The 16,840-nt window shown below is 51.8% G+C and overlaps 1 protein-coding gene across 2 annotated transcripts; it reads left to right on the forward strand.

Annotated features, from left to right (window-relative positions):
• Positions 1-3: 3 nt before the first annotated feature.
• ENO2 (enolase 2) lies at positions 4-12,180 on the forward strand. 2 transcript variants are annotated; one of them, XM_039537378.1, is made up of 12 exons: positions 4-176; positions 5,058-5,159; positions 6,507-6,602; positions 6,871-6,929; positions 7,741-7,810; positions 8,133-8,266; positions 8,426-8,648; positions 9,348-9,545; positions 9,662-9,863; positions 10,391-10,499; positions 10,695-10,753; positions 11,152-12,180. In XM_039537378.1, the coding sequence occupies exons 2-12, from the start codon at positions 5,075-5,077 to the stop codon at positions 11,219-11,221; spliced, it is 1,305 nt and encodes a 434-aa protein (XP_039393312.1). In that variant the 5' UTR covers positions 4-176; positions 5,058-5,074; the 3' UTR covers positions 11,222-12,180. The 2 variants fall into 2 exon arrangements, with proteins under 2 accessions (XP_039393312.1, XP_039394039.1); XM_039538105.1 differs by lacking the exon at positions 6,871-6,929.
• Positions 12,181-16,840: the final 4,660 nt, after the last annotated feature.

The following is a 16,840-nucleotide window of genomic DNA, read 5'->3' on the forward strand; positions in this document are numbered from 1 at the left end:
ATGCTGCTGTCTCGGCCCTATCAGGGGCGTCTCCATCCTGCTGCTGCTGCCGCCGTTGGCTTAGAGGACACATCATCTCCCCTTGAGGTCCTGCTCCTACGTTCTTCCTCAGCTTCATCCTCCTCCTCCTTCCAGCAGCACTTTCTCAGTCTCTTGCTCACACCTGCCTTAGGAAGGTAAGTGTCCCCCTCACATCCAGCATCCCCCTTGTGCATCTCTACACTCCCCATCCTGGGGGGCCCCCAGCACCCCCCAGCATTTGGGTCCTTGGAGAAAGGGACCAGGCGGAGAGGCAAATAAACTAGCTAAACTCCTCTCACTTCCTCCTCCTGCTCTCCCCTCCCCCTGCATTCTCCCCCCTCTGCTTCTCTCCTTCCCTTCTTATTTTAATGTCATGCAATCCCCCCTGTCGTGCCCTTATCTGTGCTACATCACAAAGCTGCAGGACAACACAGCTGTGCCTCTCCATGGGGTATTTATTTGGGGAGGGCTCAACCACCAGAGGTAGGTTGTGTTCCCAAGGGCACCCAAGGGAGAAGCTGTGGCTTAGAAGCTTACTTGGGGGCAGCTGATTCCTGATGTCTCTGAAAGAGCTTAATGCTAGGAGGGGAACTAATCTGAGGTGCTGGTGAGCATCATTCATGGGGGAGGGAACCAGGAGGGACCAGCTTTGCTGAACCCTGGGATCAGACTAATTTCCTAGTCTAGCAGGGCGTTGGCAGCATCACAGAGCTGCCTCCCAGGGGGAGGGAGGAGAATTGCCTTGTGCGACATCACATAGTTCACAGCCCCACACCCCGCTGGGGGGCAGTGATGGGAAGAGATGGCAGCCAAGCAAGCACTAACTGCAGCAGCCCCAGCACTGCAGCAGTGTGAGCTTCCTGGGAGCAGTGCTGAGCCTGGGGGAATTGCAGCAGTGCCAGCTGCCTTACAGCAGTGCCCTGCCAGTGCGTTGCTGTGGAGGACTGCAGCAGGCTTGAGGACTGGGGAGGAGGATTGGGCAGTCCTTGCCACTGCCTGGCTTGGCAAGCGGGGGATGGAGGGATGCAGCAGTGTTAACTTCTACAACACCATGCCCTGGCAGTGTGAACTTCCTTGAAGCAGTGCCAACCTGGGGGAACTACAGCAGTGCAAGCCTCCTGCCAACGTTACCCATTCCACCAGTCCCTCTCCCAGGACTGTGTGATGGCTCCTTGCGGAAGCTATCCAGTCTTCCTCTCCCAAGGGCCTGTGCACCCTTCAGCCTGATGTCTGCCCTCTTCTTCTTGAGCTGCGTATGAGTTCCAGGCTGGGGCTCTGTTCCAATCCCTTATCCCAGCTTATCCGTCTCTGACCTCCTTTCAGGACAGCACTGCTGCAGCCAGTGAGTTCCAGTGCGGCTCTTCCTCCATCTGGGGCCTTGGAGGTGGAGAACTGGACAGTGAGAAACAGAGAGAAGCAAGGAAGGAAGGAAGGGTACAGAGGGGAGAGGAAAGAGGAACAGAGAGAGTGATGGGGGCATGGGGATGCAGCATGGCTGAGGTCTGGTTCCTTTGCTGTCCTTGAGCCAGCTGCTTTGTGGCCTTTGGCAGGATTGGGTAGAAGAGGAAAATGGACAGTCCGAAATGAAGCTGGCAATGTTGCTGCTGAGGGGATGGGAAATGTTTAGTCCAGTTCAGGTGTCATCATCAGGAAACTCACACGTGTGAGGTCTGTCCCTCCTTGCCCTCTCCCTCCTTTACGCTGCCTGCTAGGGTACTGCCAGGGCACTGCCATGAGGGAGACGTACACCCGCAGGGCACTGCCATGGGGGAAGCGCCTGTGGGGTCTGACAGACTGTGTGAGAAATTCGGCTTGCAGAGCAGCTGCTAGGGCAGCTGATGGGGATGCCAGCCCAGATGGTGGCTGTGAAAGGAATTGCAAGGGGGAGAAGAGCCCTGCGTGGGCTCTAGGGACTCTCAGTTTCACTGGCTGAGATTTCCCAGCATTGGAGACGTTTTCTGTAACAATGTTGTGATTTCCAGACACCAGGAGAATGGGCTTGAGACCAGCTCCTGCCCCCAGTATGGGCTGCTCCTGGGCTCCCCGCTGCTCCCTCCACCACACGCACTGCACACAGTCCCTGGTACGGTGGAAATCTCTGCCCACCCCCACGCCACTGTGCCTTGTACTGGGCATTTGTCCCCTGCGCAAAGGCTTTGCAGGGCTCACCTACTGAGAATTGAGTTTTCCATGGGCTCAGCTTCGGATTGGGTTTAATATCCCCACTCAGAGCTGGTTACCCCTGGGGGTGGGGAAGGGGGACTTAACCTGTGTGAGCAAGAGAGGAGGGGAAGGGTGATGAAGGAAAGAGGGAGGAAGCAATAAGGAGAGGCAGAGAAGGGAAGCGATAGGAACTGGGGGGATTCAAGGGGCAATGGCTTGCGGGGGGTGGGGGGAGATGGTGCATTGAATTCTGCCATCCCCTGCCCTAGGGTGCCACTCCCTAGAGCAGGGGTGGGCAAACTACGGACCAGGGGCTACATCTGGCCCTTCAGACATTTTAATCCAGCCCTCAAGCTCCTGCTGGAGAGCGGGCTTGGGGGCTTGCCCTGCTCTGTGCATGCCGTGGCACTATGTGGCTCCCGGAAGCACCAGCATGTCCCCCCTCTGTCTACTACATGTATGGGCAGCAAGGGGGCTTCGTACGCTGCCCCTGCCCCAAGAGCCGTCCCCGCAGCTCCCATTGGCTGGCAACCACAACCAATAGGAGCTGCAGGGGTGGCGTCTACGGATGGGGCAGCGCACAGAGCTGCCTGGCCACGCCTCCACGTAGGAGCTGGAGAGGGGACATGCCGCTGCTTCCAGGAGCTGCTTGGGGTAAGTGCCGCCTGGAGCCTGAATCCCTGACCCCTTCCATCACCCCAACCCCCTGCCCCAGCCCTGATCCCCCTCCCGCCCTCCGAACCCCTCGGTCCCACCCTCCTGCACCCCAGAGCCCGCACCGCCAGCTGGAGCCTTTACCCTCCCACCCGCACCCCTGCCCCAGCCCAGAGCCCCCTCCCGCATGCTGAACTCCTCATTTCTGGCCCCACCCCAGAGCCCGCACCCCAACTCCCAATTTTGTGACATTCATGGCCCGCCATACAATTTCTATCCCCAAATGTGGCCCTCAGGCCAAAAAGTTTGCCCACCCCTAGAGTTATTGCTAGGTATCTTGTCTGGCAGCCAATAGGTGGGTGGCAGCTGGGTGAGAAGACACATGGGCCTCAGATTGTTGGGAATGGGGGAAGGGCTTCTCTGGACACCCAAAGCCTTCAAAGCTGCTCTGCTCCCAAATCTGGTTAGCTATGACTGAATCTTCAAACCTCCTCACCGCCCAACCCTCGCAATACAAGAGACCTCCATCCTCCTCCCCCTCCCAGCACACTCATTAGCATGACTAACATATAGCACTAAAGATTTAGAAGCTGGGACCAGCCCCATACCCCTCTTTCCTCCCCCGCCGGGCTGCAAGACAAGCGCATTCCTCTTAGTCCATTCCTGGGGCTCCTTAGTGCCCACTTTCCCTAATGCTGGGGCTCCAGGCCTTTCCCTCGGGGAGATGGTCCCCTGGGCTCACAGACCCTCCGTGCTAGGGCCCTGATTCCTGTGTTCCTTTGCCTTGTATCAGTCTCAGCCTTTCCTCCCAGAGCAAAGGTGTGCAACCTGTGGACCTTAGGGCTTTGAAATGTGACCCTCAAGGGTGACCGTAGGATAGAACAGTGTATTGGAATTGTAATGGCAAAGGTGCTCCCTAAGCTGTGCCCTGCGATTTAAAATTGCAGTGTTTGGCTCAGCCCCACCACTAGAAACCAGGATCCAGAAGGAAGAGAGAGCCGCCTCCCGCTGCTTCCCCTGCAGCCCCATTCGCAGCTGGACTCTGAGCTGGGAGCACACCGCAGCCGTTAGGCTTTCCCTGGCTGCTTGCCTAATGCCTTGCCGTGGATGGAAGAGAGGAGCTCTGGTTGCTCCATTGCCTGTTTCCCTGCCAGGCTGTGGGTAACCCCGGGACAGCAGGGTAGTGATGGGTGGCTCCCCTCCCCGATAGCCAGCCTAGGCAGCCCAGGAGTGGGGAAAAGGAGAAGCTGAGAACTACCGACCAACTACAGGGACTTGATTCTCTGTCCCAGTCTTCATTAGAGCAGCCTGGGGGCTGGCCAGTTCCCAAGAGACCATATACCAGCTGGAGATAGCTCCAGCCATGCCCCTCCCCTGCATCCTGTTGTGCCTCCCCCCAGTGCCAGGGCCTCTGTGGAGGGAGATGTAGGCACCAGCTATGCCAACGCTGCACCCACTGGGGTAGGGCAGTTCCCTTGTGCTGCCTGAGCATGAAAGGAGCAGAACATGGCAGAGATTGGTTGTGGCTGCCTGAACGTTTTGCAATAATGTGTTCAGACTTCAGGCTGAAAAGGTTGGACAGTGTTGAACTAAACAACCCCCTCCCCTGAGGAATCACACCTTCGGGCATTTGCCAGCAGTTCGCATGTCCTTCCCTTAGCCATGGCTTCCCGGAGCCAGGTGGGTTTAGCCTACCTGTGCCCAGAACCCAACCCCTGCGGCCCCAGAAGCGTTTCTCTGGCTTGTCTCCAATGTTGCATCTACACTTGGGACAGATTCCCAGCTCAGGTAGACACGCATGTGCCAGCTCTGCTCGAGCTAGTGTGCTAAAAATAGCAGTGTGGCCATGGTAGCATGAGCAGTTGCGAGTGATAGCTCGGACTAGCCAGGCCAAGTACAAATGTGCCCAGACCCTGAGGGTGTGTACTTAGGTCGGCTAGCCTGTGCTGCTGCTCACCACTGCCCTTGCTACACCACTGTTTTTAGTGCATCAGCTTGAGCATGTCTCTGGGAACTGGGAATCGCACCCCCAGCTCCAACGGTACTCAGACATAGCCTGAGATCCCTCCTGCCTGTCACTGTCTTTCTGGGAATGAAGGGCCCAGAGCTGAGCCCCATATCCCAGATAGGATGTGAGGCCTCTGCGATGGAGAAACCCAGAACTGAGCCTTTTTCCTTGCTTCTCCCCACCCCACTGCCCATCTCCAACTCTTCTGCAGGAAAGATCGGGATCACCATGTCCATTGAAAAGATTCATGCCCGGGAGATCCTGGATTCCCGTGGGAATCCCACCATTGAGGTGGATTTGTACACAGAAAAAGGTATGTGTGACAAGGTGGGAGGAGACTGCGCATGTCTGCACTGTTCAGCACTGGGAGGCAGTGGAATTAGTTCAGTCCTGTGGCAGCCAGATAGGAAATAGCGCCCACAATCTGGATAAGCTTTGTTTCTTCAGCAGCCAGGCACCTTCTCCTTGCAACACCTAGGACCTTGTCCACTTAATTCCTGCTGGTGAATTTACAACTAAGAGAAGTTGGGTCCCAAAGTTGTAACCTTATCAAATGAGTGAATGTGTGGATGAGTTTGTGCTGATAAGTGTGTAGTGAGTGTGCATGGGTGTCTGTCACTGAGCTCCCAGAGAGGAGAAGGCACCTCCTATACAATTCATGTCCTCTGAGAGATCTTCTGTTAGCTGAGGCAGGAGAGGCCTGTGGTTTTGGAGCTGAAGGATCAGCGTTTGTGGCTGGATCCCTAGGTAGGGGTGTGTGATTTCTCTAGTGAATGTGTGCATACTCTGTAGCATGAATATTCATTAGCCTCCAGGAGGTTTACAGTCCAAACAGTGTTGTGCTAGTATATGAGCACCAGAGTGAGATACTCGCTGGAAACTGAAATGAAACTGCTGATTTCTGTGTGTACGTGCTGGGATGTGCATCTGTGTACACAGTAACAGCTATCTGTCCCTGAGTATGTTAGTGCACCCATGTGTGCCTCCATGTCTGTACAATGTCACAGAATTGGGTTTCTTTGTCTAGTAGGTATTTATAGAGTCTAGCTGTATCTTCAGGCATGTGCATGATCATGGGCCTTGCATGTTTATAGATTTATGATGTAGATTTATATGCATACATGTGCAAATACTCCTGTGTGTTCATATCTGTGCACGTATCCATGTGCATCTGTGTTTGTGTCAGGTTTCTGTCCGCTTCTAGAGCTGAATGCTTCATTCACTTCTTTATTCAGTGAAATATCAAAAAAGGAGAAATTACCAGTCAGCCACCCTTCAAACTCAGACTCCCCTGGAAGGGGTGGAGACTAAGGGGTTTGAGTATGAGACTGAGGAGCAGGGCCCCTGGGTTCTAGCTCTGGTTCTGAGATGGAGTAGGATATAGTGCGTGCACCACAGGGAGGAGCTGGGAGTCAGGACACCTGGGTTGTCTACATAGCTCTGCTACTGTCTCACTGTGTGACCTTGGGTGAGTCCTTTCCCCTCCTTGCGACACAGTTTCCCTACCTAGATTGTGGGGTAATGCCACTATCCAAACAGCTCGTGGGCTGTAAGTTACATTCAGGAGGACAGGCAAACAAGAGGTGCATAGGGGCTTAGAAGCTTCCCTTTTTCTTCCTTCTTTGCTCTCTTTTCACACCTATGTTTTGCTTTTTCTCAGGCACGTTCCGTGCTGCAGTTCCTAGCGGTGCTTCCACTGGCATCTACGAAGCTCTGGAGCTGCGAGACAATGACAAGTTCAGATTCCTCGGAAAAGGTGGGGACATTTCAGCTCCTGCTCACCCTCACTGAATAGTCTCAGGCAACTTCGTAGCCCCAGTGCTGTGTGTGTGCGTGTGTGTCCATCCCTCTGAGGGCCCGATTCTGCACTCAGCACTCCCGGTTTTGTGCTGGTATAATTCTACTGACCTCAGTGGAGTCACATGAATATAAAGCTGGTGTGACTGAGTGGAGAATTAGGCTTTGAATCTCTGTCTGTCTCTTTCTTTGTCTCACTTGCTGTCTCTGTCTCTTCCCTTCTCTAGGGGTCCTGCAGGCCGTGGATCATATCAACAGCACTATCGCCCCAGCTCTCCTGGGCTCTGTAAGGATTTCCCTTTAATCTCCTTTCTGGGAGGTTTACTTTGGTCTCTTGCTTTCTAATCTCTTCCTGCCTCTGTCTTTTTTCTTCATTTCACCAACTCGGTTGGCACATTACTGTTCCCTATGATTCCAGACCCCTGTGTGTGTGTGTGTGTGTGTGTGTGTGGTGTGCAATTGACAGGTCTCTGCTCCACTGGGTGGGTGGGGCTTTATTCCATATGGCCCTCCCCCATACTCCAGTTACCATCTGATCTGGCACCTCTCCAGCTGCCCCTCATTGTAAGGCTCTCTCCCTCTTTCACACATGCACCTCTTGGAGCACTGCTCATTCCTCATCCAGATCCTCCATTCCTATTCCCATTAGTCTCATCGTCGCTCCCCCAGCCAGCCTGGCATTCACAATGCTGTGGCCTATGGATGTTGTTTGTGCAGAATCTTGAATTTCCCATGACATGTTCCGTGGCCTCATCAGGCAGTGGCAGTGCTTTATGGCCGTAGGGCAGCCACTGTCCAGGTTTACTCAGGATCATCCCTTTTTTGAGGTAGCTGGCCTGGGAAATCTATAAGGAGGCTCAATACACACTGCCAGCTGGCCAGTTTTATGGGCTCAGGATCTCCCCGAATGTCCCATTTTTTTGTACCTTAGAGGTGGCAAACCTACATGGCCCAGCCACAGAGCCAGTTCCTCACAACCAGAGCAGAGGTGTGATGTATACTGAATCCATGTGCTACAGAAGTGCTGTACAGTTACACACACAGCCCTCCCTTAGCTTTCCACACCTTCCTTTCTTAGCAGATGTGTCTTCTTGCAGGGTCTCTCTGTTGTGGATCAAGAGAAGATAGACAACCTCATGCTAGAGATGGATGGGACAGAAAATAAATGTAATTCCACTCTCCTTTGGCATGGAAAATAGAAATGTAGATGTGTGGGGGGATGATACTGCAGGGCAGGACTGAGGGGCATTGGCAGGGCTGTGTGGGGAGCCCAGGGCTGGAATAGCAGGGGGCTGCAGGGCAGGACTGAGGGGCATTGGCAGAGCTGTGTGGGGAGCCCAGGGTTGGAATAGCAGGAGGCTGCAGGGTGGGACTGGGGGGCAATGGCAGAGCTGTGTGGGGAGCCCAGGGCTGGAATAGCAGGGGGCTGCAGGGCAGGCCTGAGGATGTTTGGAGAATTCATTCCTCCCTGATTTTGGAATGTCCACAGCTAAATTTGGAGCCAATGCAATCCTGGGGGTCTCTCTGGCTGTGTGCAAGGCAGGTGCTGCGGAGAAGGATGTGCCCCTGTATCGACACATCGCTGACCTGGCTGGGAACTCTGACCTCATCCTGCCAGTGCCCGTAAGAACCTTCTATCCCTGGCTTCAAAGGGAGGCAGGGAGGGGAGGCCAGGAATATGGAAACATGGGGACTTCAAGCACCAACTCAGCAGAGGCCCTGTCCCGTACCGGGCTGGGATATTGATGTTTTCATCCCCTGCTTCTTTCTGGACTTTTCCAGGCCTTCAATGTGATCAACGGAGGCTCCCACGCAGGGAACAAGCTGGCCATGCAGGAGTTCATGATCCTGCCCGTGGGGGCTGAAAGTTTCCGGGATGCCATGCGCATTGGAGCCGAGGTCTACCACAACCTCAAGAGCGTCATCAAGGAAAAGTATGGGAAGGATGCCACCAATGTGGGTGATGAGGGCGGCTTTGCCCCCAACATCCTGGAGAACAGCGAAGGTGAGAGATATCAAGGGAGCAAAGCCTCCATGCTGAGGCTCAGGGCAGGCTCACAATCCCCCACTCCATCAATTCCCCAGGATACCTGATTCCTAGTTCCTCAGGTGCTGGGCCCCCAGCCTGTCCCTGGGTGCAGCAGTTCCCCAGGCTCAGAGATCCCTCAGCCTCAGAAGACAGCTCCTAAGCTCCTTTCCCTTGGTTTAATCTCTCTCCATTCCCAGTCCCCCTAAACAACACCTTCCCTCTGGGGCTTACACCCCTCACACACTAGCGACAATTCTCATGTCCTTCCCTCTCGGTCGTGGCGTTGCTCAGCTGGGCTTTGCTCTTTGAATCAGTCCCCAGAACTTCACCCCTCCAGCTCCCACACCTTGTCACTCTCTTTCTCAGATTGAGAAGCCCATAGCTGGGCTCAGCATGCCAGGTGGGGTCTCCCCAGAGCCACACAGGGAGGGACGATCTCCTTTCTGCTCTGGAACATGAGACCTTGGGATATTCAGCCCCATGCTCTGTCCCACTGCAAACTCCTGGATAGTCTGCTGTCCCCCTCTCCCCAGGCAGGGTCTTACGAGAGAGAGACCATTCCTTCCTGACTGCCTTCAGTTGTCCTGCCCCTCAGGCAGTTGAATATCTGGGGTTTGGGAGGAGTTTTTACAGAACAGATGGCTGAATCTCATTCTGTCTCTCTCCCCATCCCAGCTCTGGAACTCCTCAAGGAAGCCATTGACAAAGCCGGCTACACTGAGAAGATTGTCATTGGCATGGATGTGGCAGCATCTGAGTTCTACCGCGATGGCAAATACGATTTGGACTTCAAATCCCCCGATGACCCCAGCCGCTACATCTCTGCCGACGAGCTGGGAGACCTCTACCAAAGCTTTGTTCGCGATTACCCAGGTGAGCTGCTGTGCTTTGTGAATCTTAGTGCGTATGTCCCGAGGTGTGGCCCCACCATGCTTGTGGATTGGGAAGTGGGGCAGCTTTAACTCACCCATCTTCCCCTGTCTCTGCAGTGGTCTCCATTGAGGATCCTTTTGATCAGGATGACTGGGAGGCCTGGTCCAAGTTCACAGCCAATGTGGGGATTCAGATTGTGGGGGATGACCTGACAGTGACCAACCCCAAGCGCATCGAGCGAGCTGTTGAGGAAAAAGCCTGCAACTGCCTCCTGCTCAAAGTCAACCAGATTGGATCAGTTACTGAAGCCATTCAAGCGTGAGTCCAACCAGCCATCTACTCCCAGCACCAATCTAACTACAGCACTTTTTACACTGATTAGTAAAATCGGGCTTTTTGTGTATAGACCAGCAGTAGGCAACCTATGGCACACGTGCCGAAGGCGGCACACGAGCTGATTTTCAGTGGCACTCACACTGCCCAGGTCCTGGCCACCGGTCTGGGGACTCTGCATTTTAATTTAATTTTAAATGAAGCTTCTTAAACATTTTAAAAATCTTATTTACTTTATATACAACAATAGTTTAGTTATATAATATAGACTTATAGAAAGAGACCTTCTAAAAATGTTAAAATGTATTACTGGCACGCAAAACCTTAAATCAGAGTGAATAAATGAAGACTCGGCCCAGCACTTCTGACCCCTGGTATAGACAAAGCCTTGGTCCCTATCACCGGGGTAAAAGCCCCCAGGACCATCACCGGGGATTGGGGGTGTCAGGGTCTCATCCCCAGCAGGTGGAGGCCCAAGAAGGATGATCCATTTACTTAATTTCTCTCTGCAGCTGTAAGTTGGCCCAGGAGAATGGCTGGGGAGTGATGGTGAGTCACCGTTCTGGGGAGACCGAAGACACCTTCATTGCTGACCTGGTTGTGGGCTTGTGTACTGGGCAGGTATGTGTCAGCTAAGCTGAAATCCAGGCCATGGAGAGCTTCAGGGAGGAAGAGGGGAGGTGAAGACTGGCACTGAATTAACATAGAGCATGAATCCCCCTCCTACCTCTCAGAGCACCCTCAGGGTCCCATGCGGGAAGGCTGGTGTATGTGGGGGGAGGTCTCAAACTGTGCTTTGTGTTGAATATTTTACAGATAAAGACAGGAGCCCCCTGCAGGTCTGAGCGACTGGCCAAATACAACCAGCTTATGAGGTGAGTGGCCTGGGGCTGAGAATGCAAAGGCGGGAATGTCTCTCTGGCTCCACTAGGGGACAGACTCACTGGGGAGGGAGGAACTGACAGTGCAGGGAGAGAGGGAGTCTCCAGGACTAAGGATGCCAGCATGGGCATGTCTCCCTGGTACCAGGAAGGATCCCAGACCTGAGTGCAGTACCCTAGGTGCGGTCACCCCAGAGCTGACTTGTCTCTCCCTGCTCCAAGACATGATGCCTCTGTCAATGAAGTCACCACACTTACAGTGGCCTGTTTTCCTGCTCTGCCCCATTCCAAGCTCCTGTATGACTTGCTGTGTAGCACTTGCTCCCCATGCCTAGGAGAGTCCCTCGCGTTGAGGCTCTGAGTTGCACTACCTCTCTTTCTTTCTCTGGCAGGATTGAGGAAGAGCTTGGGGATGAAGCTCGCTTCGCTGGACACAACTTTCGTAACCCAAGTGTCCTTTAAACACTGCCCATGGCACACTGCAACTCCCCAGCCAATTCCCAATGCACAGACTCTGAAGCTACCTTTCCCGCACCATCCCCCCCGCCCACACACACACACACACCTCTCTCGCTTTTTTCCTCTCCACCAGCTGGTCTCCTCTCTCCTCAAATCCCTGAGTGCAGGTCTCCCTAGCTGGAATTACCCAAGGGAAAGATAAGAATGAGGCTTCCCTTTGTCTCCTACTGAGGGGTATTGTGAGCGTGTCTGATTGTGCACCGTTTGTATTTTCTCTCGGTGTGTGGATATGTTCCAGTCATTCTGTTTGGTTATTAGATTGCATGAGCATATTTGCTAATGTTTTTTGTTGTGTGTGTGGTGAGCAGATGTGTGTCTGAGTTTGTGTGGTGTCAGGTTGTGTGCTTTCCCTTTGTGTACTATGCTGGTTAGTGTGAGTCTGTGTGTATAGTTGTGCTTGACTCTGTGTGTTGTCAGTGGCTGTTTGCTGGGTGGGTGGGTGTGTCTTTGTGTCAGTGTGTTGTGTGTGTCTCTGCTGATCTCCAAATGTCCTTTTGTCCCAGGTGTGTCTGTGTTGAAGTGTGCTGGAATCTGTGTGGTTGACTTTGAGTGTTGTGTTGAGCTGTGTTTGTCTGCACTTACCATTGAGTTTCACTGCTATGTGTCACTTGGTTTGTGTGTGCATGTTATGACTGTCTGGGTCATTTGTTCCGTGAAGTTTTGTGGGTCAGTGCATTGTGGTATGTGGGTGTGGAAAAGCGCACACGCGTGCACACACACACACACACACATCCTTGGCTGCTTCCCTGAATCTCATTCTTGCTGTCTCCCTCTCTGTATCTCTCTCTCTCCTTCACCCCCTGTTCCTATCCATCACATCTGCTTTGTCCTCGGGACAATCCATCCTCAACTGAGCAAAAGAGACAAAACAAAACTCTAAACTCAATTAAAATCTATTTCACACCTGAGTCCCCTGGCTGAGCCTGAAATTTCTCTCTGTGTGTTACTTCCTGGGAGACAGGAACATACAGGGGCCATGATAACAGTCTTCAAGTATGTGAAAGATTGTTCTAAAGAGCAGGGTGATAAACTATTCTTTTCCACTGGAGACAGGACAAGAAACAATGAACTTAAATTGCAGCAAGCAAGATTTAGGTTAGACATTAGGAAAAACTTCCCAACTGTAAGGGTAGTTAAGCACTGGAACAAATTACCTTGAGAGGTTGTGTAATCTCTGTCATAAGAGGTTTTTAACAACAGGTTAAACAAACACCTGTCAGGGATGGTCTAGATAATATTTGGTCCTACCTCAGTGCAGTGGACTGGATTAGATGACCTATCAAGGTCCCTTCCAGTCCTACACGTCTATGATTCTATACTACATGGGGTTCAAGAAAGTGGAGGAAAAAACACCAAAACGAGCAGCGAGCAAAGGTTAAGAAGGAAATGGTGAGGCTGAGAGAAGTGGTTCACCCCCCCCACACACATACACACACTGTCCAATAAACCCTCCTCATGGCACTGTCAGAGGAAGTTCACTGCACGCAGTAGCTCACTGGCTGTGCATATGTTTATATACCAAGAATGCTCTCCAAGCCACCAAATTCTAGAGAAGGGGGTCTGAAGAATATCTGAGATAAACGTCTGTGCTGGGGTGTCAAGTCCCACCCCATACCCTGTGCCATCCAAAATAACTCCCAGGAGGAGAAGTTGTGCAAGGAATTTCAATCACTCTCTTCTGTCAAGTTAACATGGGTGGGAGCCACGAGCAGGCCTCAAACTGTTTAGCCGGGTGACACCTACTGGTGATAGGTGGAACTGCAGCTATTTGGGACATGAAAAGGCAAGGACTGAAAACAGGCATCCAAAGCCTCTGTGGGGGGAGATGTTTCATCTGTGTCCTAGTTCAAAGTCTGCCCATCTTAGGGTGACCAGATGTCCCGATTTTATAGGGACAGTCCTGATATTTGGGGCTTTTTCTTAAATGGGCTCCTATTACCCCCCACCCCCTGTCCCGATTTTTCACACTTGCTGTCTGGTCACCCTAGCCCATCTTGAGGTGTTTGGCTGATAGCCATACCTTCTGTCCTACTGCACCTGAAGGTGCTGGTCAGCATGATGTTTGTATGCTGCCTTGGCTGCCTCTAGGGTTTGTTCCAACTCTTCCTGTATTCCTCGGATCTGATTAATCAGTTCTGAGGCTGCAGGAACTGAGTGGGCTGTGGGCAGTGCAAGGTGGAAACAGGAGTGGAAATTATAATTGAAAAAACCCAGACTCATCTTGGTAGAGACCTAGTTTGCATTGTCGTATGCAAATTCCACGTGAGGAATCAATGAGGCCCAATCATTTGGGTGGTAGTTTGTGAAGCATCGCACATGTTGTTCTGCTGGCGGTTCAATCTTTCTGATTGGCCATCAGCTTGGGGATACACTGCTAGTAGGCAGAACACCTCCCGCCAAAACCGAGATACAAATTGGGATCCCCAAACTAAGGTGAAGTGGTCTGGGAGGAGGAACACATGGGTAATGAGGGGATGAACAATGTCCTCAGTGGTGGGAAGATGTAAGCAGGGAACAAAGTGTACCATCTTCATCAATGAACCCTTTATTGTCAGTACGGTATGGCATCCCTCAGATTTTGGTAACTCGACAGTGAAGTCCATCGTAATATTGGACCAAGGACATAAGGGGGTCTTGGTGAGCATTAATATCCCAAAGGGTTTGGTTCAGGGAACTTTGTTGCAGCCACAGGTATCACAAGACCTGGCATAGGCCTGAACATTGGATCACTGTTTTGGCAACCAGAACAATCAAAATGCCAGAGAGTGGTATGGCTGGCTGAAGTGTCTGGCTCAGGGGACATCATGACAAATATGTAGGGGCTCCAAATTGGGGCATCCTTCAGGGACTAGATATACCTATAAATGAGGAGTCCATCCTTGTGTATGACGTTACCCTGTGGTTCAGCACTAGAAGTTAGGAGTGTCTGGGTGAAGGGGGTCATCTGGTAAGGAAGAATGTATGGTCACAAATATTTCACATAGTAGTGATCCCCGGAGGAAGTGATGTAGTTTCCAGATGAGGGAGGCTCTTCACCTTAGGATCAGTGGCATATTCCCCTTTGTGGAACAGAACGTCCGCCTTCCTGTTACAGGATTCAGGGCAGTAGGTGATAGTAAAATCAAACCTTGAAAAGAAGAGAGCCCAGCATAGTTGTCATTGGGTTAGGGCTTTAGCAGAGCATGGGTATTCTAAATTATTATGGTCAGAGAATACCCGAACAGGGTGTCTGGCTCTTTCTAGTTAATGCCTCCAGGTCTCAAAAGCCATTTTGATGGCAAGTAGCTCTTTGAACTGTCATAATTGTGCTTAGCAAGGGAGAGGTTGTGGGAATAATACTCACGGGGATGAAATTCTTGGCTGAGGCCCTGTGTCTTGGACAGACCCCGCTCCAGGTGAAGGTGTCGGTTTTCAGAATGAATGGCTGATTTGGTCAGGATGTGCAAGGATGGGCATAGAGGTGAATATCATCTTCAGATATTTGAAGGCTTCTTGGGCTTCTGGTGTCCAAGCAAACTTGGTGGTTTTCACAACAGAGAGGTTACAGGGGTCAGATTTGGGAGTAGTCACATATAAATCTTCTATATAAAGTTGCAAACCCAATGAAGCACTGAATTTCTTGAATGCTTTGCAGCATTGACCAATCATGAACTGTTTCCACCTTCCAGGGACCCATGTGGACTCCTTCAGGGGCCAGAATGCAACCTAAGAATTCCATGGTGGGCTGATCAAAGATGCATTTCTCCAGTCAAGCATAGAATCCATGTTGGCAGAGTCTTTCTAGGATGTTGTGCACATGCTGATCTTGCATGGGTTGGTCTTTGGAGTAAATGAGAATGTTGTCTCAGTAGGCAATCACATCAATGGTACAGCATACCCTGCAAGGCATAGAATATCAGGGTTGGAAGGGACCTCAGGAGGTCATCTAGTCCAACCCCCTGCTCAAAGCAGGACCAATCCCCAAATAGATTTTTACCCCAGTTCCCTAAATGGCCCCCTCAAGGATTATTGAGCTCACAACCATGGGTTAGCAGGCCAATGCTCAAACCACTGAGCTATTCCTCCCCCTGGAGGAATTAGATGCTGAAAGGTCATGGGTGCATTAGTAAGTCCTACAGGCATCACTAGATATTCAATGTGGCCATACCGAGTTCAAAACACAGTTTTCCATTCATCAGATTTTGATTAAGTTGTATGCCACTCCGAGGTCTAACTTAGTGAATATCTGGGCTATACTTACCTGATCCAAGAGGTTTGGGATTAGCAGTACTGGGTATCAATTCTGCACAGTGATTTTATTTAGGACACGGTAATCTACACACATCAGTAGTTTCTTGACTGCTGGGGTGAGAGGAGAGCAGTGATCCTTCAACTGTCTCAACTAAATCAAGGATAGACTTAGGTTGTATGGATAGGCCAAGTATTTGAACCACAGTAGAGTCCATGAAGTTATTTCCTGCCCCAGAGTCAATCAGGGCTTTCTTGGAGATGGGTGATTGTCCAGAATCCCAAAGTTGGAGTTGCAGCTGGAGTTCTAGGTGCAGGGACATTTTCAAAGTCTCAGGCCAGGCACCCAGAATGGTTGCTGGAGGGGGCTGCATGGGGTTTTCCTGGTGTTCTCCAGGCTCAACCTGCCTTATCAAGGTTGGGCAGTCATTTCTCAGAGCCGCATGGAGCAGGGGCTTGCCAGGACAGACACCATGTGGCCGGTGCCACTGTGGTAAAAGCACAAGTTCTCTCACCATCAGTTTTCTCATTCAGAAAAGTCCAATTGGGTCCATACCGAGTCCACCTGCGTGGGCTTGGATGAGGGTGCCTTCGCAGGGATTGTGGATAATGCCTGGACACAGAGTGAAATCCCTTTCCTCTCAAGTTGCCTTTCACTACATCAGGTGGTGATTTGGATGCAAAGCTCAACAAACATGCCTAGATCTGTGAGAGGTTCCAGAGAGGCAAGTTCATCTTTTATTTCCTTGCCGAGACCAAGATAGAATCAGCTCATTCCAAACTGTATCTGCTGCCAGGCTTTGGAAGTGGGCCGCATATGTTGTAGCGGGCCCCAAGACCTAGTGAAGTTTCCATAGCGCCATCTTCATGGTATGAGCCCAATGAGGATCATGGAAAATTGTCACAAAGGTTCTCAGGAAGATGTCCCAGCTGGCCAGTATGGGATGATCCTGCTCTAGCAGAGGGGACAGCCAGTCCAGGGCTTTGCCTATCAAAGCTTGGGTAAAGTTATTGTGGTTTTGGGTCCAGAAGGCAGCATGGGATGTGGGGCTAGGGAAGATGTACCCACTTGCAGTGATCTGTTCCTAGTTTTCTGTCCAAAGCTGGTCCATTGTGGCCTGTAAGATTTAGTTTTCCATCTGCAGGTGGGCAATTTGCTCCGAGTGTCTCAGCACACCCTGGGGCACCTACAATGCCGAGTCGGTGGGTTCCAGACCCTTTCGGGGTAGGATAAGCCCAGGAGAAGACTGAAGCGGTATGAGCAAACTGTGAGGCCTGATGGCCAAGAAAGGCTAGGGGCAGTCCGGAGCAGTGGTCAAGTGCACACAGGTGGTC

Source organism: Mauremys reevesii, linkage group 1 (assembly GCF_016161935.1).
Source record: "Mauremys reevesii isolate NIE-2019 linkage group 1, ASM1616193v1, whole genome shotgun sequence".
NCBI classification, from domain to species: domain Eukaryota; kingdom Metazoa; phylum Chordata; order Testudines; family Geoemydidae; genus Mauremys; species Mauremys reevesii.